Here is a 26746-nt window from a genome sequence, read left to right as displayed (position 1 = left end):
GGCCAGCTCCCTACTCCATGATAATACAAAGAAAGTTAAACAGGGACTATGGAGGTCAATAGCGTGGGGAGTGTGCTGGAGCCAATTACAACCAACTCTGGCAACAAATCAGTACTTGATTTATTGTTTAGACTTAAGAAAGTGATGGGGAAAATGTTAATAATGCAGATTAAACTTAAAGGTATATCTTGGGTACATTTTTTTAAGAAAGCCGGTGGTTAAACATTTACAAGCATACCCCTGATAGCAATCCAATAAATTACTGCAAATTTTGGGGCAGAAGGCTAGTTGGGAGTCATGATTTGGATGGGCCAGAGGACCATACCCTTCCAACTCCGCAATTCTATGTTTAGATGATAGAGGAGTGACATAAAATGGGCGACACAAGGGCCTGACTTGGTATAAAGGGGAGAAATATACCAACAAGGCACTCCAGGAAGCTTCCAGTTTCAAATTCAAAATGGCGACATGAAGCTCCTCCTCCTCCTTCACCGGTTTTCCCGCAACAACGCGTTTTCCGAGCAGCAGCCAGCAGGGAGTGGTGGGAAGAAGGTGCTGGGAAGTTGGGAATGGCGCTCGCGTGGCAGAGTGAGCGCGAGCCCGAGTCGCAGCGGCGCGCGCTCCCGCGCGTTGGATCTCCGCGGTGCTGCGGCGGGGAGAGCGCCGGAGGCGACAGCTGGGGGTGCGCACGCGCGCGCGCTTCTGCGGCTCTGCGGCTCTGCGGCTGCGCGGTGGGGGCGTGTTTAGTAGCGGGCGAAGCTGCAGCTGGGGTGCCGTACTTGTCGGTTAAGATGGCGGGCCGGGTGAGTGAGGGTCCGGGAGCGGGAGAGTCGAGGCAAGCTCTGGCCTCCGGGTACCCCACTCCCCTCCATAATGCTAGTCGTCCCAGGGGGCAGAAGTCGGGTAGGAACGGAGGGGGGATGGGAAGGAGGTGGCTCCAGGTAAAGCCAGGCGGTCGAGTAGGGAAGGGAGCGTGGGCTGGAGGAGCAATGATTGTGGGGAGGAAGGGGATGGAGCCCCTCGGGAGGTACGAGGCAGCAGAACCCCTCCTCTCCCCCCTCCCCCCACTCGGAGCTCCGTAGTCCCGCAGCCCTCTTCCTTGCAAACCGCGCAGTGGCCAGTGCTGGCTGCCTGACCAGCCCTTACTCTCCCCCGTCGACCCTACCGAGCTGCCCAGCCCCGGGGCCGGCTCTTCTCCATTCTGTGCGGGCCGCTGTGAGCCAGAGTGTGTGTGAGAGTGAGGTGCAGCACGGAGAAAGGCGGCCAGTTCTTGAAAGGGGGTGGTGGTGAGGATAGAATGACTCAGTATTAAAACCGTGGTTATGTGGGGGTGACCTGTCACTGTCATAGCTGGGCGGAAAGATGCTGGTACAGAATCTCATTTAGCTGGGTTTAGGTGGGGGTTGTTTTAATCAATGACAGCTGCTCAGAATGCAGCAGTCCAATTCCATGGATCAAAGCTTTTTCTTCTTACTTCCTCCTTTAACCTCTCTGAGAGTAGTATGGGAAGGGTTGGGTGAGGATGGGGCTGGGTTATGTGCTGAGTGTCTGCACTGCAGTATGCAATCTGTTAAAAGAATCCAGAGGGGATGGGCTGCATCTTGCTTAGAGACAGCACCTGCTGCAAACCTGGGTGATATTAACTTCGTCATTAGGGGCTTAAAGAGATGCTTTTCTGAGTTGCTACTTTTGCTAAGATATTTGAATGAATTATATACTAATGACTAGAAGGTACCTGTGTGCTTATCTATATTCCTCACCCCAGAATTAAAGGTCATAGAATCTTAGAACTGGAAGGCTCCTTAGAGGTCACCGTAGACTTATGCTTATGCAGTAATCCCTCTACAATCTCTCTGTTAGCGCTAGTGAAACACTGCCAATGCAGGGGAAACTCATTAGGTAACAAAGTAGCCTCTGCCATTCATTGTGTTGATCATTTCAGATTTTGTTAGGAAGCTCTAATTTATATTAATCTGAAAATTATCAACCTGAGTAGTTATAGTTTTGACTCTTTTGCCCTTTTTGTTCTTTGGAATCTCACAAAATAAATCTTAATCCCTTTTCCACATGATAGTTCATCAAACATTTGAAGAAAACGACCATGTCTCCTTAAGTTTTTTCTCAAAGAGGCTACACATCGCCATTTATTTCAAACCTTCCTCATTGACGTGATTGCAAAATACATAATAAACCTGATTATTCTTCTGTGTGTCACTTCCATTTTTATCATTGGCCCTCTTCAGGTGTATGACTGATACTGAACACAAAACCCTGGATATTGTGGCATCAATGCAGAGTACAGTGGGATTGTTATCGCCTTTAAACTGGGCACTATATTTTAATACTGCACTCTGTTTACATTAAGTAATTTTATGGCTGTGTCACGTGTTAGCTCACATTGTGTTCCTATAGACATAAAACTTTTGGTCTTTTTCACATGAATTACTGTTAAACCAAATTTCTCTCATCCTGAGTTTGTACAGGATTTTACATTCAATCAAAAAACCCTGTGGAAGAGACAAAGAAGAAAAAAAATACATGTGATCAGTAGTATACCCATTAAATTTGATAACATTAATTCAATTCTGTTGAGATATTTTTTAATTTTGATTCGGCAGGATAGCATTTTAGCTTCCCTCTCCGTGGTGTCGTCCACAGATTTGATAAGCACATCTTTTATTTTTAGCCACTTCGTTGGTAAGAGTGTTGACATTGGTCTATTAATCAACACTCTTTGAATATGTTGATTTTACAGGCTATGAACGAGCTCACATTTCTCCATTTTATTCCCGAGGATATCATGTTGTTAAGTGGAAAGAGTCCTGGTTACTTGTATGACCTTGGGCAAGTCACCTAACCTTTCTGGGCCTGAGTTTCCTCATCTATAAAATGAAGAGGTTAGGTTAGATGACATCAGGGCCATTACAGGTCTAAATTCATAATCCCATGAAATATTGTACTGAAATTAAAAAAAAAACTGTCTATGGTACATTCCTGATCTACTTGTGTAGTAAACAAACCTATTTAAAAGAATGCAATATTAGTTTGACATTACTTGTTCTTGATGAACCCATGTGGACTTGTAGTGGTCACCGTGGTGCAGGTCCTTATCACCTCATATGTGTAACTGAACATTTCAGTGACCTGGTGGTTGGTCTCCCTACCTCAGGTCTTTCCCCACTACAATCCAACCTGTACTTAGCTGTCAAACTAATCTCCTAAAATGCAGGTCTGACTGTATAACACCTCCCCCATCCCCCCTTCAGTAACTACAGTGGCACCCAGTTACCTATAGGATCAAATATAAAATCCTCTGCTTTTCTAAGCTCCTCATAACCTGGTTCCTCCTACCCTTCCAGTCTTCTCACACCTTATTCCCCTCCATTGAATCCAGTGACACGGACCTCTTTGCTGTTTCTTGAATAAAATATCCTATTTCCCAACTCTGAGCTGGCTGTCCCCTGTTGCCCGGGATATGCTTTCTCCTTATCTCTTCCTTTTAGTTTCTCTGACTTCCTTCAAATCTCAGCTGAAGTCCCATCTGTAAGAAGCCTTTCCCAGTCCTCCTCCATCTCAGTGCCTTCCCTCTGAGTATCCCCGGTTTATTCAGCATATGTTTTATTTGTACATAGTTGTCTATGTATGGCCCTCCCCCCTCCCACAATTCCCATTAGACTGGAGCTCCTTGAGAAAATGGATTACTTTTTTGCCTTTTTTTTTTTTTTGGTATCCCCAGTGCTTAGCACCCAATTCCTGGCACACAGTAGGTGCTTAATTAATGCTTAGCTGACTGGCCCCTTTCATACACCAAGAACATCTGCTTGATTAGCTATTTTGGAATTTTGTTAGGGAATTTTGCTGTCTAGGTTCTAGAATCTAATTTTAGTCTTCTGGTTCCTCTCTTTTTTTCATGATTTCTCAAAGATTTTTTCCTTGCTTGGATTTAGAGGCTTGTTATATACTCAGAATGGTTTTTATCTTTCTGATTTTTTCCTGTGTAGTGTTGAATTCTTTTTATTTGTTTGTTTGTGAGAATAGTATTTATATTCAGCATATAACTCCTTAAAACCATTTGAAATTCTTTGTATCTTTGATATCAGCCCTGCAGTAGAATACCTTGCATAGGGTTAGTTATAAAGATAATTTAGCTTTTGCCTTTTGTAGGTAACATCATCTTATCTATTCTCAGTTAAACTGGGAAATTTGCAAGAAAAAATAATTTGAAATATTTCTTATAGATTGATCAAGAAATAACTAAAATCTGAGAAGCAAGGAAAATTTACTTGTGAAAGAATATTTACAATGACATTTACTTTTACTAATGAATTTGTAATAGAATGATTTCACTATATATAGGAAAAAACTGAAAAGATAAATGAAAGTAACAGAACAATAGTCTTGTATGGTTTTCCTATTCCTTTGTTTACAGGCATCTAATGTATAAATGGTCCATGTGTACAAACATTTGTGCCGTCTCTGTTCCCCACTTTCTTTAAATTTGAAGCCCCTGCTTCTATTGCCTTGGGAAATGTTATGAAAATACATGAAGCTTTTAGAAAGGTTAGGGATAGGGACTAAGCCTGTAATTTCTTTAGTGTAAGAACTCTTGCTAGGAAATTCCTTTTCACAATATAGGTCAGCTCCTGCTCTTCAGAAGGTTGTATGCGGCCGCTGAGTGTTGAAGTGACTTGCCAAGGATGACATAGCCAGTATGTGTCTGAGGCAGGACCTGAACCTAGATCTTCCTGTTTTCAAGGCCATCTCTCTACCCACTGTTGGGACTGAATTCTAGACATGGCCAGTACCTACTTTAGAAATTCATTTAGCTTATTCCTGAATCCTCTTTTAAAAATCTAAATTGAGTGTTATGGGATCATTTATGTATTAGTGTTGATCTGTTTACAATGGATTCTTTTTTCTCTGTGCTTAGTTCTCCCCTGAGAGAATGGAAATTTTGATGGGGGGCAGAGAAGTGGATAATTCAGGGCTAATGAGCACTTTGTAGAGTAGACTAATTCTGAGTGCTTCCTTGGAGGGTTTAGGATTGATAAGCTAAGAGAAAGGAGTGCAGAGAAGGGGGAGTAGGGCAAAGACAGGGTCTACTTATTTCATCATTTTGTCTGGCTGCTGCACCCAGGAAAGAGAATAAAGAAAATTCATGTTCTCTTTCCTCCTATGCTCCTTATCCCCTGGACAAAGAACCCGTTAATAAATAGTACTCTTAGTGCTATGTAGTTCATTAACATTATGGGGTGACTATGAGTGGGAACTTGTGACATAATGGGTAGTGAGCTGGCCTTGAAGCCAAGAAGATCTGGGTTCAAGCCTTTCCTTTCATACGAACTGGTTGTATGACTCTGAGCATGTGACTTAACTTTTCTTAAAGGCAACATAAATTTGTTAAGTGCTTACTATATGCCAGGCATTGTGTTAAGTGCTGGGGATACAAATACAAGCAAAAAAATGTCCCCAAAGAACTTATTTTTAATGGGGGAAGACAGTACAGAAGAGAGCTGAAAGTAGGGGGACAGGGGAGGTGTCCAAATACAGAAAGTCAGAGGCAGAGCCAAGAGGGGAATAAAGGTTGACTGCCTTGGTTCCCTCAACAAGACGGAGGTCCCAGGAAGAACTCGCCAATGGGAGAAGGGGGTTGGCATGACACAGGGATATTTCTGAGTGAGGATACAGGGGAAGATAGGTGCTCTAGGATGAGGAGGTCCCAGGCACCGAGAAAAGTTTTAGCATGAGATTTCAGCTCTTGAGACATGGTGGCAAAGTCCAGAAAGTCAGAAGCAGTTCTAGGAGGGGAAGTGACCAAGAGGCAGGTAGGTTTCAGAGTAGATTTCAGATCCTGCCTCAGTTACTTGATAGCTCTGTGACCCTGGGCAAGTCATTTAACTTGTCTACTTCAGTTTCTTCATCTGTAAAAGAGGGGATAATAGGAGTAGTACTTACTTCTCAGGGTTGTTATTAAGCTCAAATGAAATGATACATGAATAGAGCTTTGCAAATCTTAAAATGCTATACATAAATATGTATGTCTATATAGAGATAGATGTACAAGACAGTTCTCACTTTACATAAATTCACATTACATAAATTTGACTCCCTGTCAGGCTGCAGTAGCAGAAGCAGTACCCCGCAGCCCTGCAACAGGGGTCCTTCTATGGGGATACCCCCTCCCACTCAAGCTTCTAGAGCCCCAGGCGCTGAAGGGAACAGGGCCAAGCAGAGCCCTGCAAGGAAGAGGGTGTGCACTGTCCACTTACATTAAGCAAGAACTGGCTGTATCTAAATCTATATATATTTACATCTACATATACAGATATATCTAACTAGACATATCTGTATATTTCTCAGCTCTGCCTTCGACTGACTTCCCTGGCTTCCTTTAAGTCCCAACTAAAATCCCATCTTTTGCTGGAAGCCTTCCCCAATGCCTCTTAATTCTAGTGCCTTCTCTTTCTTAATTATTTCCTATTTATCCTGTATGTAGGCTTGCTTTGTATATATTTGTTTGCATGTTGTCTCCCGTATTTCATTGTAAGCCCCTTGAAGGCAGGGGCTATCTTTTGCCCGTTTTTACATCCCCAGTGCTTAGCACAGTGCCTGGTACATAGTAGGTACTTGATAAATGTTTACTAATTAACTGTATACATATATGTATATGTATACGTGTGTATATGTGTGTGTGTATTTTGTCATCATTGTTAGAAGGGATTTTCTCACCTGGGAGTTCTCACTAATATTGAAATCACAGATCCAGTCTCTATCTCTCTGGGTCTAACAGGCTTTTTAAGGATAACAATAGTGAGGCCCTTTCAACAATATCTTTTTAAATGCCTTATGTTTTCAGATCAGTTTTATTCTAATTTTAACAATATTACAAAGTCGTTTGCTAAGTGAAATGGATGTGAATGTTTGCTATTAATAAATTCTTTGCAATCCGGAACAGTTTTGAATGTGATTAATTCTGTATGTAAGATGCTTCAAACAATTATCATTATTCTCCTTTATTTTTATAAGTCAGTTTCTTGTGGAATAGTTTACACTCCCAGAAGACACTGGCTTATTTTCTGTACTAAACTTATATTTTTATTTTTAAATTTGTTGAATTTTATTTACAAATGGCTTTCTCATTTTCCTGGAACCATGAAACTTTTTTTTTCTTTAATGGGAAACCTCTTGCTCATCAGGATCAGTAGAAATAAATTCAAACTGGAGATAGCTTTTATCCCATTTGTATTTTTTCTGAATTTGGAATTTGTTATTGGGACCAGGTTTGTGAATGTTTGTTTTACTGTCAGAAGCTTACTTTTGAAAATACTTTTGCTTTTTGATCTCTTTAAACCTACCATTATCCTGTTCTCAATTATTTGTACTGGTCAGTGGTACCATAAATATTTAGAGTTAGAATATTCCACTAAGAATATAAATCAAAGCTGATTATTTTGTATGAACTCTGCCCAAAGAGTGAACCATATCATAAGATGAACTTGTTCATTCATTGATTTGACACCAGTAATAAGCTGGCTTTTTTAAGGAATTGGTAAATTTGTAACAATTTCTAATGGTTTTCTTCATTGGCTGAATGTGCAACTTAGAACTGCAAAGTGTGTTGTTTATTACCATTATGATTTTTTTCCTTTGAAGAACCTTCATGGAACCCCAGGGGTCTGTGGAACAGTTTGAGAAATGTTGTGTTAGACCATGAAAGTAACCATTATTTGTAACTTTCTGCAGGAAAATACATCCTGATTCCCAAATAACTAACTTAGAAGTTAATTTTTGGAATATTATTGATCTCCAAATTGTATCTGACTTGGGCTTCAGGTCAAATCAAACAGCAAAGTCTAAAAATATACAGCTTATAAAGTAATATTTTCACTATTAATTTTAGTAATACTTTTTAGTAAAGTTGTAATGCTTTAGAGGGCTTCTGTGGTACATCAGCTTTCTGTAGCATCATTTTTATATCCTTAAGCAATTCTCAATTTTGGAAAACAATTTTTTTCCCCTCAGGCACGATTAGCTTGTTAGTTTCTTCTTGAAATCCGAACAAAGTTCGCTTGTAAAGATTTGAAATTCCAAAAGAACCTTTAAAAATGTAGCTTTTTGCTTGTAGGTCTGTCCCCCAACCTGTACTAGGAAAATGTAATAGCTAAGATCCAGGAGGATGAAGCATGTTTTTCACATTTTCTGTCATGAGCTGGAACTGAGTCAAGTCTGTTCCCTGGTAGTTTAGTTCTGAAATTAGACTGAAATGACACATTCATAATCCATCTACTAGTTCACAAAGAGAGGTTTACTCATCCACCGTAAGGGAAGGGTAGTAAGACCTTGCATGTTCATCCAGAATAGTGAATGCATGGATTCAACTGAGTACAGTTTCCCAGTGCTATTCATGCTGCTAGTCTTTGGTTACAAGCCTGGGGGAGGAGCTCTAGTCTCTCATGGACTGACTGTTTTGAACTCAGGTGATCAGGAAGATAATGGGCTTAGCCTTCATTTCTTAAGTCAATTAAAAACAATTTCAATACCTTTTATGAAAAAAATGAGCCTAACTTGCCCGAGAGGGAGGGAAGCCTAATCCCTATTCTTCTTCCATCAGAGAGAACCCTCTTAACATGAATTAGAACTCACTATGAGACCATAAGCTCCATGAGGGTAGGAATTGTGGTTTATCTAAACCTTCTATCTTTTACAGTGCCTAACATAGTACTCTGCACATAGTATATCCTTAGTAGATGCTTATTGAATTAAAACTCCTTTGGTCGCCTTTTGAGATTCATGTTATGCTTATTTCTTTTTGAATTAATGTTTTACAGCACAATTCCAGTGTATTTTCCCCAAAATAAAATATTAAAACAATATTTGAGTATTTTATGTTTATGAATTTACACTATATTTCTGAGATCTATATAAATGTTTACCTACTGCTATTGATTTTCTTTTATCTTTCCTTATTTCTTGTTAGGATGGAAATGAAAGTCACTTTAATAATATTGACCTTTACTCCATAGAACCAATTATTTTTGGTTTTGGTTTTAACTGTCAGCAAAAATCATGTCAGTTTTTCAACTTTGTTTTCTGTAGCTCTGAAACCAATAGGTTTAATTATCAGTTTAAAGTAATTTTTAAAAATTGACTGTTTGCTAAAGTCAGAATGAAGTACCAAAGAGCTTGTGGATTCTGCAGGTTAGGAGGAAGAGCCAAAATAATTACCATTTCAGGTATGGAATTATGTGGTATTTAAAAACTTCGGAATTTCAGGAATCAACCTATTATGTAAAAACAGTGAATGGTAGTGTTTCAGATGTAGGCTAAAATTAATTATTTTTATTAAAATATTTTTGTGCTTATGAAATATGTTTTTGTATACTACCTCCATTATGATCATGATCAATGAAAATGACATTACCAGATCTGGTTTTGTATAATCTTATGAAGGATGCCGGACAGTTATGGGCAGTATTGTCTCACCAAGCAGAGAGAAACAGTGGAAGGTAGCACCAATTTGAATTAAGTTGGGAAGATAGCCAGCTAAGCAAAGTCATCCCGAGGGCATTCAAGGGTGAAATTATAGAAAGAAAAAAAAATGGAAAAAATTTGCAAAATTTACCATAGCAAAGGCTTTCAAGATCAGTAGAACCACTAGACTTTGACCCTCACGTAATGGCCCTAGATAGGCTTATAGAAGAGGAAGTGATGGGATGAAAGAGAATAAAGATGTGAAAAGTAGCTGAACTGAACCAAGTGTATCTAGAGGAGATACTGGAGTATGCTGGAGACAACATAAATTTAAGAGCATGGAGGAATTGATATACAAGGTATCTGGAAGAGAAAGGAATGAAAAAAAAATTCCGACCTTTTACATACCAGAGAAAGGTGATCAAAAGAGTATTGATAGCTACTGACCTATGTTCCTAGTTTTACACCTGTACAAAGTCTTTATGAGACTTTGTCATGGATAAATAAATGAACATGAACTGAGAGCATCTGTGATAAAGGTAATAGTAGAGAACACATAGACTTTTGCCACAGATATTAAGCAATGGGCCACATCTTTACCGTTTTACAATTAACTCTGAAAGAGTACAGGGGAAAGAATAATGACTTTCAAGTTCAGATGCTACCTGTGACATTTATTACCTCTATGAATTTAAGCAGATCATTTTACTTCCATGGCCCTCAGTTTCCTTATCTGTAAAATGACAGGTTTGGAGTAGATAGTTTCTCAGGTCTATTCTAGCTTGACCTCTGATAGTTAAGTTTCAGGTGTAGCGAATGTAAAATCTTTTTATGCTTTCTATTTGGTAATCACAAAACAGTATTTGACTCTGCAGAACAAAGCACAGACTGTTTTACAGCATCGTGTTTCCCATCCGTATGTTGAAATTCCTGGATTCCTTAAAAGTCATGACAACAGAAATAACCCTGTTAAATGACTGATAATAAAACTCAGTAGAGGCATTAAATAGGAATATGCATGCTCACCAATGGCATTTGCCACCATGCTGGAGGAGCTCCAGTAGCAGTCCAGATCAAAGATTTCCTATGTCTGGTAATATCCTTTAGATCCTCTTGTTTGTGGGTAATATGCTAATTGCATCAAGCCCTAGAACTTACGGAGCCTTCTGAAAGAGATGTGTAATCACTTAAAGGTGTTTGGCTTGTTTAGTTGTGCAGAAAAAATCAAGTGGGTGAAAAACGTCTTGCCCAGTTTCACTATGCATTTTGGATAGACAGCCTGTAGAGCTTGTCTATCAATCAGTCAAGCAGTAATAATCAATATACATTTATTAAGGTCCAGGTACTGTGTTTAATACTGGGGATCAAAAAGAAAACCCAAAAACTAAAACCAAAAAACCAATTCCTGCCCTCAAGAAGTGGATGATCTAACGGGGGAAGACAGCACACAAAAGAAAGCTGAAAAGCTGAGAGAAGGGTGGGAGGGAAGGTACCCAGTACAATGGAGAAAACCAAGTCCAAAATGAGTGTAGCTGTGTGGGAAATGTATACCCAGGATAGACAGTAAAGATGAGCAATGAATTGGCTCAGAAGTGAAAGGTGGGGAGTATTTTGGATTGCAGGTTCAGGAAACTTCATAGTTCCTTTACTGATCCCAAGCTTCCAATGAAAGCAAAAGTCTGTCTTTTTAATACTAACATTTTACAGTTGTTATGTGTCAGTGAGATATGGCCTATAACTGCTTCCAAAAAATTGAAAAATCAGTAGCATGCAGAGGACAATGGAAAGGTACGTGGTGGGTTTGAGTAGACTCCTGTATATATCCAGTGAAGAGCTTCAAAGAAATCACTTGGAAAGCCTTGAAGTGCTATTTAAGTGTTAGCTATTATTGTTATTAAAAAATGTTATCAAGGAATTATATGATAGGGGAGATAGGCAGATTACATGGCAAGAACAGGTATGACAGATGGAAAGCCAGTGTTTCAGGAGGAAGACATTCATATGGGACATATTATAAATACATTATAATTCCTCCCTGTGAAGAAGGGAGATTGCTTGTGTTCATGTTTTGGAATGACATGAACAAGAGTCACCAGGAGGAGCTGGGTGTGGATGGGTTTGTGATTTGCTTTGTTGGAGGGAACTCTTGAATTGATGAACTCATTAGATCCATTTGAATATTACAGTTTTGGGGTTTCCTGAGTACATATTCTATTCTTGAGGTTAATGTTATTAATTCTACAGCTGTTTTTCTGCCGTATATGGTTTGTATTGGCTAAAAATGAGATGACAATGCCTGCAATTATAGCAGCTTCAGTCCTTTTTAAACAAATTGTTAAGGGGCAGCTAGGTGGGTCAGTGGATAGAGCTCTGGCCCTGGAGTCAGGAGGACCTGAGTTCAAATCCAGCCTCAGACACAATACTTCCTAGTTGTGTGACTCTGGGCAAGTCACTTAATCCCATTCGCCTCACAAAAAACAAAAACTGTTCACATGGGGAAAAAATGGGAAGTTGACTATATTACTACTACTTATAGAAGTGTAAGCTCTGAAAAATAATTGCCACAATGAAGAGACACAAAAATGGCAAAAAGCTGCCTTAACCAGAATGCACGTAATCTTCTTGTTAAATAGAGAGATGTCATCCAAAGGCAACACTTGCTGAGCATACATGATCACTTATAAAACACTGAAGACCATTAGGTAGTAAAAGAAGTAGTTGTGGATAAAAGGAGATTTAAAAACTAGGTTCAAACCCTTTGGATAGGAGTTCTTAAAATTTTTGTGTCATTGACCCCTTTGGCAGTCCGGTGAAGCCTGTGGACATCACAGATTGATGTTTCTGAGTGCATAAAATAAACTACATTGGATACAAAGGAAGACAATTATATAAAAATACTATTACCAACATAAAAAAAAGGTTACCCATGGGGCAGCTAGGTGGCACAGTGGACAGAGACCAGCCCTGCAGTCAGGAGGACCTGATTTCAAATCCAGCCTCAGACCAAACATTTGACACGTCCTAGCTGTGTGACCCTGGACAAGTCACTTAACTCCAATTGTCTTTAAAAAAAAAAAGGTTACCCAGGGTAAGACCCTTATCTTAAAGTTAACCTTTGATTCTTCCCTCTCTCTTGTTTGTCATATACGATCAATTGCCGAGTTTTATTGATTCTTCCTCTACATCTCTAATCTGTGCTCCTTCCTCTACTCATACACTATCGCCATCTTAGCTCAGGTCTTTATAAACACTCACCTGGACTATTGCACTAGCTTCCTAATTGGTTTCCCTTTCTCTGATCTTCAGTTCATCTTGCACACAGCTACTAAAGTAATCCTCTGAAGGCACAGGTTCGATCATGTAACTCCCTGGTTTAAAAAAACCAAACCAAACCAAAAATCTTCAATGACTGAGTTGCGCATTTAAGGCTCTCCACACTCTGACTTTGTGTTATTCCCCTTCATTCATGCCCTCCTATCTTTTGGTCATTGTACTCCTGTTCTCTGAACTTGACATATATCATCTCCTTCTGAAGACTCAAATAGGTTGTTCCCCTGTGCCTGGAATATGCCTCTGTCTGCTTTGCAGAATCCTTTTTGAGGTCTACTTCAGGTTATTTCCTCCGTGTAGTTGTATCTTGTTCCAAACCCACCCCCCCATTGTGTTCTCTTCTTCTTCCCTTCAGATATAACCACTGGGCCTTATCCTGCCCCCTCTTTGCCTCCATCACTTCTTACTTTGTATTATGCATCTTTGTACGTGTTGTATCCCACTTCCCCCAGTTCATCAAAGCTTCTTTAGTGCAGGGACATTTTTGTCTTTAACCTGTGTTAATGCATATAGGACTAAATGTTTGTTGAGTTTTATTAAATTTACAAAGAACATCATAAAGTCCAAGTAAGTCACATCATCCCAAAAGCACTTATAGATGAAATTTTAAAAAGTCAATACGCATGAAAAGAAATGATTATGCCAGTATTTTTAATAATGATTGCCATGGGTGCAAATAGTAAAACTATTACATTTGAATTTTACCACTTCAGTACATGATACATATCATCAGGAATTATGTGAGTAAGTGGCCATGATATTTAGGAAGATAGAAAGAATGACTGGATCTGACTAGATGCAGAGGAAATCCTGTAGGAGGCACCATTATTTTAATGACATGTAAGGATTGATTTTACCCATATCTCAAATGGGAAAACTCCAAAAGAATGGAGGAAAATGGATGCTTTCACCCTTCCCCCTCCTCTTCTTAAAAGGAAAAAGGTTATTGAGAAAACAGTAATTATTGTACCCATGTGTCTGCTTTCTTGATAAAACTACTTGGAGGTGGCTTATATATTCATTGAAGTATTGTAGATTTGTGGAAAGAGCACTGAATTTTGAATCAGAAGACTATGACTCAATCCTATTCCTGCCATTTATTAATGGCTGTTAATTAACAACTTTGAGCCTTAGTTTCCTCATCTATAAATTGGGAATAATAATGCTTCTACCTATTTGACAGGGTTATTGTGAAAATCAAAAGAGATTTTAAAGCACTTTGTATACTCTAAAGTGCTATATAAATATGGACCACTACTATTGTCACCTATGAAAATATGAGGAGGGTACAGTAGGCTTTTGCAACCAGTTTTCTATAGTTGACCATATCTTGACAGTTATACAACTGCAAAAAGTAGAGAATATGAGATCCTGTGTTTACTGTTTGTTGATTTTAAAAAAATCTGACTCAGAATGAAATGAAGTATTAAAGGCTTTCCTCAAACAAATCTGTCATTAGTACATTAAAATTACATGACTGATGTGACTTTGAAGATAACTTTATTTAACAGTCTCTATTTATAAACATAGGACTGGAGATCCAGTCTTTCATCTGCCACTTTCTATATGACCTTGGGCAAGTCAGCCACTCTGGGCCTATGAATTGAGGAATTGGTGGACGAGGGGACCTCTAAGGGCCCTTCTAGCTCCATATTTATGTGTGTTCCCATACTTCCATGGTCTGCTGATATCAAGAGAAATGGAAAACTGAAAGACATGATTGATGTTTTCTAAAGTCTCTTCATGCTCTAGAGCTATAAGCTAATTAATGCTTAGCTACATTACTATATTTCCTAGTGCCTTAGAAGATATAAAATGAGGAAGCAAAACTGGTTGATTAATAATGATCCTTTTAGCTGAAAATCTTATGATTCTATGATCCTGCATAGAAATTAAACAGAAGAATTCTCTTTTGATTTAGAGGTTCTCCAAATGCCCCATTCTAAGAGCCACACTTCAGAAAACAACAAAACTACTGATGATTCCTGTGAAATTCACAGCATGTGAAAGAGGTGGTTGATTTAAGTATCCACTGTGAAAATCCAAAGATTATCTTTGCTGTAAAGGCCACATGCTTTGGCAGAAAAAAATGGACTTAGAGTTAGGAATGGCCTTAGTTTGAATACTGACTGTGGCATCACCTGTATGATTGTGGGCTAGTTACTTAACATCTCAGAGTTTGCTTCTCAAATGGAAAATGGAAAATGGAAAAAAAAATATTTGTACTACCCAGCCAGTCAGTATCAATGCATATTTCTTAAGTGCCTACTATGTGTTATTGTTATTGTGACAGGCATCCTGTTGAATTAGTCCATCAATGTGTGCACATATGTTTACATATATACATGTATATACATAAACACACATATAAATATATATATACACACACACACATATATATACATACATATATATATATACACACATAAATGCCTTAGGTGGTATAGACAGTGAGTCAGTAGAATAATATTGAGCTGTCTTTCCTTTAGGATATTGTGTAGTACTGTCAATGATCTCAAACTGTTTACATCCACTAAAGCCCATTTCTTGAACATTGTTACTTTTCTGGTGATGTCATTTGACTGTATACATGGGACATAATCTCAGAAAAGCCAAAATTACAAATAATTAAAAGGGAAATAGAAAGATGCACCACAGTATCAGGAGTGACTTGTACTATAAATAAGAAATGGCGTACACAGTGCCAAGTAAATCTGTGACCAAACAGGTGATGAGAATGAGAGACAACAGATGAACAGCCAGATGATATGTTAGTATCTTTGAGACATTAAGAGAACCAGAAGAAGTGGATGGGAAGAGATGGATTGTTGGTGGGGCCTTTGTGGAAATCCTTGAACAGCAGTAACAGGATGAAAAGGCATAGAGGGGGATATAGATATAGATATACACATGTGTGTATATGTGTGTGTATGTATATATGTATGTATATGTGCACATATATCAAAATAGTTTTATTGACAAGATTATTTTGTGAGTTGATAAAAGACTCAGAAGTATTTAAATATGCTTTATTTCACACCAATCTCCTCCCCACTGCATAGAACTTTCCCTTGCATCATAGCAAAACATGTTAAGCTAGATTGATGTGAACACTCTGGCATAGTTTGAAATATTTTTTTATTTGTAGCCCCGCCTCCCTCCCCACTCTACTGAGAAGAAGGAAACGTATTTCATCAGTTCTCTGAGTCCATCAAGACTGTTCTCATTGTTTCTTTGAATTGTCATGATTTGTTCTTTTTGTTGAGGTGGTGGATTCCTAATCTAGTGGTGCTCACCAGTTTTAGGGCTCTTGCTAGAGCCTTCTATATAGCTGGCACAAAAATGAGAATCTTGTATTGGTCCCTGTGTAAATGAAGAGCACTAGATCTTTATCTTGCTGGGGAATCAGTAAATTGGAGACACTCATTTGGGAATCTTGATCAGTAATACCTGCTGCATACTTAATTGTACTTTTGAATTTTCTTTTTCTCCTTAATACTTAATGGTTTTCTTTTAGTGTCTGGAACATCCCTATACAGCCCTTATTGTCTTTTAATTGAGCTTCAGGTTTACAGTGTGTTAATTTTAACTCCCTTTTGAATCCCATTTTTCCTCCATCTTCCCATTCAATTTTCTGAATCTCCACTAATATGTAATTTTCTTGCAGTTCAAGACTGGCTGTTGTTGCAAGTTATCAACTTGCCAAGCACAGTTTCCCTATTCCATAAGCCAACTTTGTAACTTGGTTTCTTGCTTAAGGGCCTTCAATTGCATTGTGTATCCTAATGTCCCTCTCCTCCTTTTTCCCTTTAGATAATAAGAAGAAGCAGTGGGGTACAGAGGAGGAAGAACAGTGGATTTATAGTTAGAAGATCTACGTTCATATCTTGCCTCTGTTACTTTTAACCTGTGTGACCTTGGGCAAGTCATGTAATTTATCTGTATAATTAACAGTTGGACTACATAGCCTCTAAAATCCAATCCAGCTCTTTATTCATGATGCTGTGAATTACAAATCAGTCTGTACATACTTTGTCCTAATTTGCCAAACTAGTTCAACCAAATCATTTATTCTGACTGAATAATGTGGACAAATGAAACTCCTTCCATTAAAAATGAAGTATCGATTTAAAAACATCTTTCGCATTGAATAAAACTTCGTCTCTTCCTAAGGCACTTCCCATCACCATAGCTAACTCCAGGAAGGATTTCCCAAGTACAGGGTAGATTACAGCTGCTTCAGCCACTTTTTGAAATTGTCCCAGGCCTAAGCAGGGACTTTCAAGAGTCAAATTGAAATTAACTCAGTTGGATAGCTAGCTATTAGAGTGAATGAGTTAAGCAGTTTGTAGTGATGTCACGCTTTAAACACAGTTTTGCTTTGAGATAAAAAATCAAATATCTCTTCAGTTCTGGGATTTTGTCAACATAAGAATGCATTATACCGAAGATAAAGGCAGTATAGGGTTTGAGGGAACTTATTCTCACAACCTTTATCCCTGTGATAGTGGCCCCTGTTAGTGTTAGAGTAAGGCAAGGAAGGAGAAACAGAAAAATACTCAGGAAAATTAATCTCATTGCAAATATTTGAATTCTTTAATTTACACTTTAACAATCACAATGAAGTACATCCAGAGAAATTCCACCATGAAATTCAGTGAAAAACAATTTTGTTCACATTATTATTTGCAAATTCACATTATTAATTGAAAGTTAATACTTGATTTTATATATATATATATAATATATATACACACACACATATACATATATTCTTTTCAGTTATAAATTTAGTCTTTTTTTGAACAATCTTAGGAACAAGAGTTTTTTTCTTTTCATTTTCCATTAGCTTTTTCCTTTGTTTCTTTTTCTTTTCTTTTGAGGCTGGATCTTGCCATCCCAACATCTCTTGTATATATATACCTTTCTTTTCACTCACATAGCTACCACTTTATTTCAGGCCCCCATCGCCTCTTTCCTAGACTCTTACAATTGCCTTGTAATTGGTTTCCCTACCTCTCTCTGATTGTCTTTTCTCCTCCCCCTTCAGTAGTCTCCAGTAGGACTCCGTCATCCCCAGGATCAAATATAAAGTCCTCTGACTTTTAAAACTCATAACCAGGCCTTCTAGCTTTCTAATCCTCTTATGCTTTATTCCCCTCCATATACTGTGATCCAGCCACACTGGCCTATTTGTTCTTCCTTGTACGTGACACTCCATCTCCCTTCTCTGTGCCTTTGCACTCTATGTATGCCTCTCCCCAACACCTGTAATGGCCTCTTTCTTCATTTTTGCCTCTTAGTTTCCCTGACTTCCTTTAAGACTCACTCAAATCCCACCTTCTGCAAGAGGCTTTTTATCTGTCCTCTTAGCTACTAGGACTTTCTTACCAGAGACTTTCATCTACTCTATGTGTACCTAGTTTTATATACCTCCTTGTTTATAGGTTGTTTCTGTTAGAATATGAGCTTCTTGAGGGCAGGAATTGTTTTTGCCTTGCTCTGTGTTTTCAGCACTTAGCACAGTACCTGTGGTAAATACTGAGTAAATACATGTTGATTAATTTACTATATTAATTAGAAATATAGGAAATTATTACATTAATTCCTAGCTTTCTTATAGCTGCTTTATTTACCATTCACTGTCTCTGACCTAGCTGCTCTGATGTGGACATGTAGGGAATTTATCAACCAACTTAATTTTTTAAAAAGAAATAAAAAGCAGAAGTTGGAAGCAACGCCTGGCAAATGGTAGTGAATGTATGAAAATAACGCAGTCCTGTAAAAATGCATTAGTTGCGGGGGGGAGGGGTGGATGGGAGGGAAAGAATTTGGAATTCATAATTTTAAAAACTGGATGTTTAAAATTTTTTACATGTGATTGGGAAATATTTAATGAAATAAAAATATATTAAAAAGGAAAATGCATTAGTAGTGCTAAAACTCAGATTGGACTGAGTGAAGCTGGTGAGGAAAACTATAAATAACAAAAATTATTTTTTAAAACTATATTAGGAGAAAAAGACTCAAAGAAGGGATGGGATCTTTGCTTGGAGTAGATGGGATAATATTAGAAGGAAGAGCTGCTCAATTCTTAGTTTGCTTTTGTTCCCCCATTTCCCTCTGGAGAATGACCTTTGTAGTGGAAATGACAGCACAAAAATGGCAGGGAGTTGATCTTCTCCAATACCTAAGGAGATCATAAGAGAATACTTAGTTGCCCTTGTTGAATTAAGTCACCTGGTCCAGATGATGTGTCCTGAAAGAACTGGCCAGTAGGATTTCCAACCTTCCGCCAGAAATATTTGAAAGATGGGAGAATGGGAGAAGTGTCACAAGACTGAAGAAGGGCAAATATCCTAATTTTCAAAAAGGGAAGAGAACAGAATCTGTAAGCTATAGGCCAGTAAGCTTAACTAAGATCCCTGGGAAAATTATGGAATGGATTCTTTTTTAAAATTTTTTTTATTTATTTTGATTTATTAACAATCACTTCCATAAGCTTTTGAGTTTTAAATTTTTCTCTTCCTCTCTCCCTGCCTCCCTCCCCATGATGGCACGCAATCTGATATACGCTATACATGTACATTCATATTAAACATATTTTCACATTAGTGATATTGTAAGGAAGAATTAGAACCAATAGGAGGAACCACAAGAAAGAGAAAACAAAACAAAATAGAAGGAAAAAAATAGCAAATAGTATGCTTCAATCTGCATTCAAACTCCATAGTTCTTTCTTTGGATGTGGTTAGCATTTTCCATCATGAGACCTTTGGAGAGATGTCTTAGATCCTTGCATTGCTGAGAAGGGTTAAGTCTATCAAAGTTAGTCATCGCACAACGTGGCTGTTACCGTGTACAGTGTTCTCCTGGTTCTGCTCACTTCACTTAGCATCAGTCCATACAAGTCTTTCCAGGTTTTTCTGAAGTCTGCCTGCTCATCATTTCTTATAGCACAATAGTATTCCAGTACATTCATATACCATGACTTGTTCAGCCATTCCCCAGTTGATGGGCATCCTTTCAATTTCCAACTTTTTGCCACCACAAAAAGAGCTGCTATAAATATTTTTGTACATGTGGGTCCTTTTCCCATTTGTATGATCTCTTTGGGATATAGCCCTAGAAGTGCTATTGCTGGGTCAAAGGGTATGCACATTTTTATAACCCTTTGGGCATAGTTCCAAATTGCCCTCCAGAACGGTTGGATCGTTTCACAACTCCCCCAACAATGCATTAGTGTTCCAATTTTCCCACATCTTCTCCAGTGTTTATAATTTTCCTGTTTTGTTATGTTGGCCAGTCTGATAGGTGTGATGTGGTACCTCAGAGTTGTTTTGATTTGCATTTCTCTAATCAGTAGTGATTTAGAGCATTTTTTTCATGTGACTATAGATGACTTTAATGTCTTCATCTGAAAACTTCCTACTCATATCCTTTGACCATTTATCAATTGGGGAATGACTTGTATTCTTATAGATTTGACTTAATTCTCTATATATTTTAGAAATGAGGCCCTTATCAGAGACACTGGTTGTAAAAATTCTTTCCCAGCTTTGTGCTTCCCTTGTGAGTTTGGTTGCATTAGCTTTGTTAGTATAAAAATTTCTCAATTTAATGTAATCAAAATTATCCATTTTGTATTCATAATATTTTCTATCTCCTGTTTGGTCATGAATTCTTCTATTTTCCATAAATCTGATAGGTAAACTATTCCTTGCTCTCCCAGTTTGTTTATAGTGTCAGCCTTTATATCTAAATCATGAACCCATTTTGACTTTATTTTGGTATATGGCATGAGATTTTGGTCTATGCCTTATTTGTGCCATACTATTTTCAAGTTTTCTCAGCAGTTTTTGTGAAATAGTGAGTTCTCATCCCAGAAACTGGAGTCTTTGGGTTTATCAAATAGTAGATTACTATAGTCATTGACTACTGTGTCTTGCATACCTAACCTATTCCACCGATAATGGAATGGATTCTTAAAAGAATGGTGAACATCTAGAAAGGGAAGCAATGATTAGAGATAGCCAGCATGGCTTCATCAAGAACAGATTATGTCAAATTAATCTAGGGTTTTTTTTTGACAGAATTATTAAACTAGGAGAAGGGAATACTGTGAATATAGTGAACATAGAATTTTAGCAAAGCTTTTTTTTTAAATGTGATTTTGAAAGTCACCAACAACCATGAGTATTTCTATATACAAAAGACATAAAGAGGATTATATATGACACCATCAAGCTATGATACTATGGCTTGTTTTTTAAAGTGTATGTTAAATTTTACAAAGAGATTCTAAAATTGCCCTGCTTGTTGGTGTCCTTTTGAACTTCCTTCTGCTGTCCTCTATGTTTTTAAAAGCTTTTCGTTGACACTTTTCTGCCCTTTTGGCAGGGACATTCCTATTGCTACACCTTTCTCTCCATAACTTCTCCTCCTGCAAATAAGCCCTGGCTTGTAATAAAATAAATATAGAAAAGAAGAACAAATTTTCACCTTGGTTATGTCTTTAAATATAAGAGTTATCTTGCACCTCTGGTCATCCACCTCTGCAAGAAATGAGAATCAGAATTCATCCTCAGTGTTGTGGAATCATGATTGCTTATTTTATTGATCATAGATCTTAAGTCTTTCACAGTTGTTTTTCCTTTACGTTGTAGTCATTGTATAAGTTATTCTCTCGGTTCTCTATTCATTTCATTTTCATTAGTTCTTTTAAATCTTCCCAGATTACTGAAACTTTGTTTCTAGTTCTTTGCAATAACGAAAAGTGCTGCTATAAGATATATTTTTTTTACATATAAGTTGTTTCCCTCTGTCTTTGATCTCTTTGAGGTATATATTTAGTATTGCTAGGTCAAAGGGCATATAACTTTTTGTTCAAAATTGCCTTCCAGAATGGTTGGATCATTCATAGCCCCATCAATAATGCATTAGCTTGCCTGTCCTCCCATAATGCCTCCAGCAATTGACTTCTTTTTGGTTGTCTTTGCTAATTTGATAGGAGGTGTGGGGTGGAACCTCAGAAATTGTTTTAGTTAGCATTCCCATGTTTATTAGTGATTTGGAGCAACATTTCATACATTTGTCAATAACTTGGCCATCTTTTGAGAACTGCCTGTTGAACTGCTGTGAAGTAGCTCTTATTCTGCTGTATGTGTATCAATTTCCTATTTATCTTAAACATCAGACTTTTTTATAAGAGAAATTTGCTTCAAAGAGTTTTTCTCAGTTCACTGTTCCCCTTCTAATTCCAACTATATTGATTCTGCTTCTGCCCAAATTTTAAAATTTTATATAATCAAAAATTTTCATTTTATCTCTTGTGATCCTTTCTGTTACTTCCTTGGTCAAGACCTCTTTCCCCATCTGTTGTTATAAAAAGTATCTCTTTCCTGCTCTTCTTATTTACATTTCTTTTTATATCTTGGTCATGTATTAATTGGAAGGTTATTGTAGTCTATGGTGTGAGTTATAATTCTGAAATACAATACCCATTTACTTTCCTATGCATAGGAATAAAATAGGATTTTTCTTGATGTGGTATATACGATCTAAAATTAACTAGAACAACAATTTTGACAAGACATTACAAGGGAAGGCACTCTGAACAATACACTGATAAACCATGATGCCAGAGGGCTGAAGAAGGTAATGAAATGCAGAGTGAGACATGCAGTTTTTTGATATTGCCAACATAGAAATTTGTTTTGCTGGACTATGCATTTTTATTATGAAGATATTATTTATTTTTTATTGTTCAAAAACAGCCTCTAAAAAACAAATCCCAAGAGATTATCAGTAATAGAAAAATGCTAGAGGCCTTTCCAAAAAGATCAGTCTTAAAGCTGATATGTTCATTGTTATCACTATTATTTGATATAGGTCTAGAAATGGCCTACAATGTAGTAGCGAGAGAAGGGAAAAACTGAGGGAATAAGCATAGGTACAGAGGAAACAAAATTACCACTTTTTTCAGCTTTTATTAAGAGAACCCTAAAATGAAACCACTCCAGTAATGTAGCAGGATATAAAATAAACTCGCAAAAATCATTGTTTCTGTATTTTACTAATAAAACTCAATAGGAAAAGATAGAAAAATGAATTTTATCCAAAACATTTACAGAAAGGATAAAATATGAGTCCACTTACACTGTGATCATATGAATGTAACAACGAAACATTCTTTAGAAATAAAGAAAAATTTAAATAATTGAATAAAAATTAATTGTTGATATAACAAGTCACCCTATATTAATTTATAGTTTCAGCACCATACCAAATGGTCAGCTAGATGGCACAGTGGATGGAGTGCTGGGCCTGAAGTCAGGAAGACTCATCTTCCTGAGTTTAAGTCTGGTCTCAGACACTTACTAGCTGTATGACCCTGGGTAAGTCAGTTAATCCTGTTTGCCTCAGTTTTCTCATCAGTAAAATAAGCTGGAGAAGAAAATGACAAACCACTCCAGTATCTTTGCCAAGAAAACCCCAAATGGGGTCATGGAGAGTCAGACAGACTGAAATGACTGAACAATAACCATACCGAACTACCAAAGTCAATCAATAAACATTAAGTGCTTACTATGTGCCAGGCACTTTGCTAAGTGCCAGGGATACAGAGGAAGATAAAAGATAGTCCCTGCTCTCAAAGAGCTCACAGCCTAATGGGGGAGACAATGTGCAAACAACTGTGTACAAACAGGCTATATACAGGATAAATTGGAAATAATCAACTAGGATTAAGGTGGGATTTTAGTATTTTTAGATATAGAAGGTGGAGTTTTAGCTGAGATTTGAAGGAAACCAAGGAAACCTTCCAGACATGGGGTACAGCCAATGAAAATGCCTGGAGTTGGGAGATGTAGTGTCCGGTTTGAGGAGGAGCAAGGAGGTCAGTGTCATTGGATTGCAGAGTGTGTAGGGGAGGGAGAGTAAAAAGTATGAGAAGACTGGAAAGGTGGGAGGAAGGGTAGGTTATGAAGGGCTTTGAACAACAGTGTTTTATATTTGATCTTGGAGGTGATAAGAAGCCATTGGAGTTTGTTGAATAAGAGGGTAACATGATCAGAGAATTATTGAAAGTAGGTACTGGCATTTAAAAATCTTTGTATCATTAGTACTTTGTACATAGTAAATGCTTAATAAATGCCTGTCAAGTTATTCTCATCAAAGATAAAGAAACTGGTTACACAATTCTTAGATGTCAATTTATAGCTACAATTCAAACTCTCAGGTCTCCCAACTCCATGGCTAGTATTATTTCTCATTACTCATAATCTTGGGTAATTTCTTTTGCTTTTCTAAGTTTCCTCATTGGTTAAATCCCTTCCAGAACTAACATTTCATGATTTTATGAAGTTATATTTGTATCAAGAAAACAATTAAAATGAGCAGGGCTAATATTAAGAATAGAAGAAAAAATCTTAAACTTTTGTAGTATTTTATTGTGTTAAAAGTTCTTTAACATGCATTATTTTATTTGAAGAGTCTAATACTTTGACAAAGTGAAGAGCAGTGTATTTTTAAGCACCTAAACTTTGTGGGATTGGCAAACATCGAGGTTTGTAGTTAATTTATGTCAATGGCTTTCATAATTTTTTCTACAAATAGCATCATGGATAGAGGATTTCATGGTATTTGGGGGAGATGGGAAAAAGGTAATGTGTGGAAAACATTTTCCAGTTCATAATTAAAGTCCACTTATTCTTAAAGTCTTTCTTCCTAATTTTTAAAGGAAATTTAAGGCTGAAAGGAATTGCAGGAGGTCAGTTAGGTGAATAGTGATCAAATAGGAAATGAACATTCATCAAGGCATTTCTGGAAGTCGCTCGAGAGAAAATGTGGTCATGATAGGCATGTTTAATGTATTTTTCTTCCACCACTTCCAGGTTCTACTTCTTTACCTTCTCTTTTCTATACTTTTAATTTCTTGATGATTTTATCCACTAATGAGGCACCTAGATGGTGCAGTTCTATAGAACACTGGGCCTGGAGTCAGAAGACCTGAGTTGAAATGTGGCATCAGATACTTACTGGTTGTGTGACCATGGGCAAGTCACTTAACCTCTGTTTGCTTCAGTTTCCTCAACTGTAAAATGAGGATAATAATAGCACCTACCTCCCAGGATGATTGTGAGGATCAAATGAGATAATATTGGTGAAGTGCTTAGCACAGTGCCTGGCACAGAGTAGGCACTATGTAAATGCTTCTTCCCTTCTCTCCCCTACCATGATTTCAACTATTACCTCTCTGTCAAGAGTCAAAGACTTTTGAAATGATCTTTCCTTTTGACCGTTTTCCCAAGTTTCAGACCTGAAATTCCAGCTATTAGACATGTCCACATCTTTTCCTGCTAGCACTTATACTCACCCTGCTCAAATTGTATTCATCAGTCATTTCCCCTAAAATTACTTCTCATCTGTACTTACTTCTGATAATAGTTTGGCCATTTTTCATCACCTAGGCTTGAAATCTTTCCTTGATCTCTTCTCTCTCAGTTTCCCTTTTCAAGTTGTTATTGTCAGTCAGCTTGCCAATTTTTAGGTTTTCCATAATCATATCCAATCCATGCAATTCAAATAAATGTTTATTGGGTGTCTACTATGTTCCAGGCCCTGTGCTAAGTGCTTCAGATACAATTAATAAAAGAAAGACAGTCCTTGTCCCCAATGAGTTTACAATCTAAATAGCACACAGAAGGAGGCAGAAAAGGGCAGGATGTGACACTAGGGGGATATTGGGCACAGGGGCATCTTGTTCCATGGAGTTAAAACCAGGTAGGGTAGCAAATGCACAGGGGAATGAACTGAGAAAGCTCAGTTTCTGCCTTCTATAAAGGAAGGTTATGGGAGGAGTTTGGTGCTCTGCACGCCAATGAGAAGGGACAGGAGGCTGAGGGAGATGCTATCAATAAGGGCTTGCGTTAACAGCATGGTAGTGAGTTTAGAAGTGATGAATTTATCTTGGAAGGGGCATGTTCTGTGGTGTTTAACCCAGGCAAGGTGATAGATGCAAAATTTCTCACTATACTTGGAGTCAGAAAATCTAAGTTCAAATCCTCACTCTTTCACTTTGTAGCTGTATGGTTTGGTGGCTGGGTAGAAGAGGGCCAGAGTGAAGAGGCATGGTCAGGTACGGGCCGGCTAGAGTCTTCCATTTGGAGCTTGTAGCAGCATTGGGAGGAGGGCAGCAGGGTAATAGATAGCTGGGGCAAACAAGCATGGTTGTTAAGGACTTTATAATTTGTAAGGATGATATGATACATATACAGAAGTAATACAGACTAAATGCAGAAGGAGAGTACAGACTACTATGAAATTAGATGCGGGGCAGATAATTCTTTGAGTAATAAATCACACTGTGGGGTTCATGACTCCAGAAAATTTTAAACTACTGATATAGTCCATCCTGGTTAACTGTGGCTGTTATTTTTCAAGATGAAGTCCTGTGATAAGGAATGATTACTTGACTGAAACTGTCAGCAGAATTCACCCTGGGAAGTGATTTCTTGTTATTAGACTTTCCTTATGAAGACTTTGAATTCCCAGGAAGGAATAACTAAGAGATACAACATGAAAGAAAAAAATTGGCCACTGGGGGCATTTTATGGGTTTTGGCAATGAACTTTCTTAGACTCCTTATTTTCTGTTCCTTATTCCTTAGCCTACTCTTTCTTGAATCATTTTAAACCCAACTTAAAGACTTGACTCTATTAAATGCCCCTTATTCCTCTCAAAAACATAGAGGGGAGTAGTTAAACTTTTTGTTCTATGTAATACAGGTGCTTTGAACATAGAGATTACAACCCTAGCTTCATGCATGCATTTCCAGAGATCATTTGTAAATTTGTTGTTTGGCAGAGACTAGTGGATATACTTGTATAGCATTATAGCGTGTGTGTGTGTGTGTGTGTGTGTGTGTGTGTGTGTGTGTGTGTGT

The 26746-nt window shown here is 37.8% G+C and overlaps 1 protein-coding gene across 1 annotated transcript in view; it reads left to right on the top strand.

The window, feature by feature from the left end:
* The first annotated feature begins 468 nt into the window (after nt 1-468).
* Nucleotides 469-26746, top strand: part of NSF (N-ethylmaleimide sensitive factor, vesicle fusing ATPase) — a 210981-nt gene continuing 184703 nt past the window's right edge. The window contains 3 exon segments of the mRNA XM_027872966.1: nt 469-574; nt 606-687; nt 689-803. Of these exon segments, the coding sequence (XP_027728767.1) occupies nt 469-574; nt 606-687; nt 689-803 (303 nt within the window).

This window comes from Vombatus ursinus, unplaced genomic scaffold (assembly GCF_900497805.2).
Source record: "Vombatus ursinus unplaced genomic scaffold, bare-nosed wombat genome assembly UNPS02014801.1, whole genome shotgun sequence".
Lineage (NCBI taxonomy): Eukaryota > Metazoa > Chordata > Mammalia > Diprotodontia > Vombatidae > Vombatus > Vombatus ursinus.
This window is presented reverse-complemented; position numbering and strand designations above follow the sequence as displayed.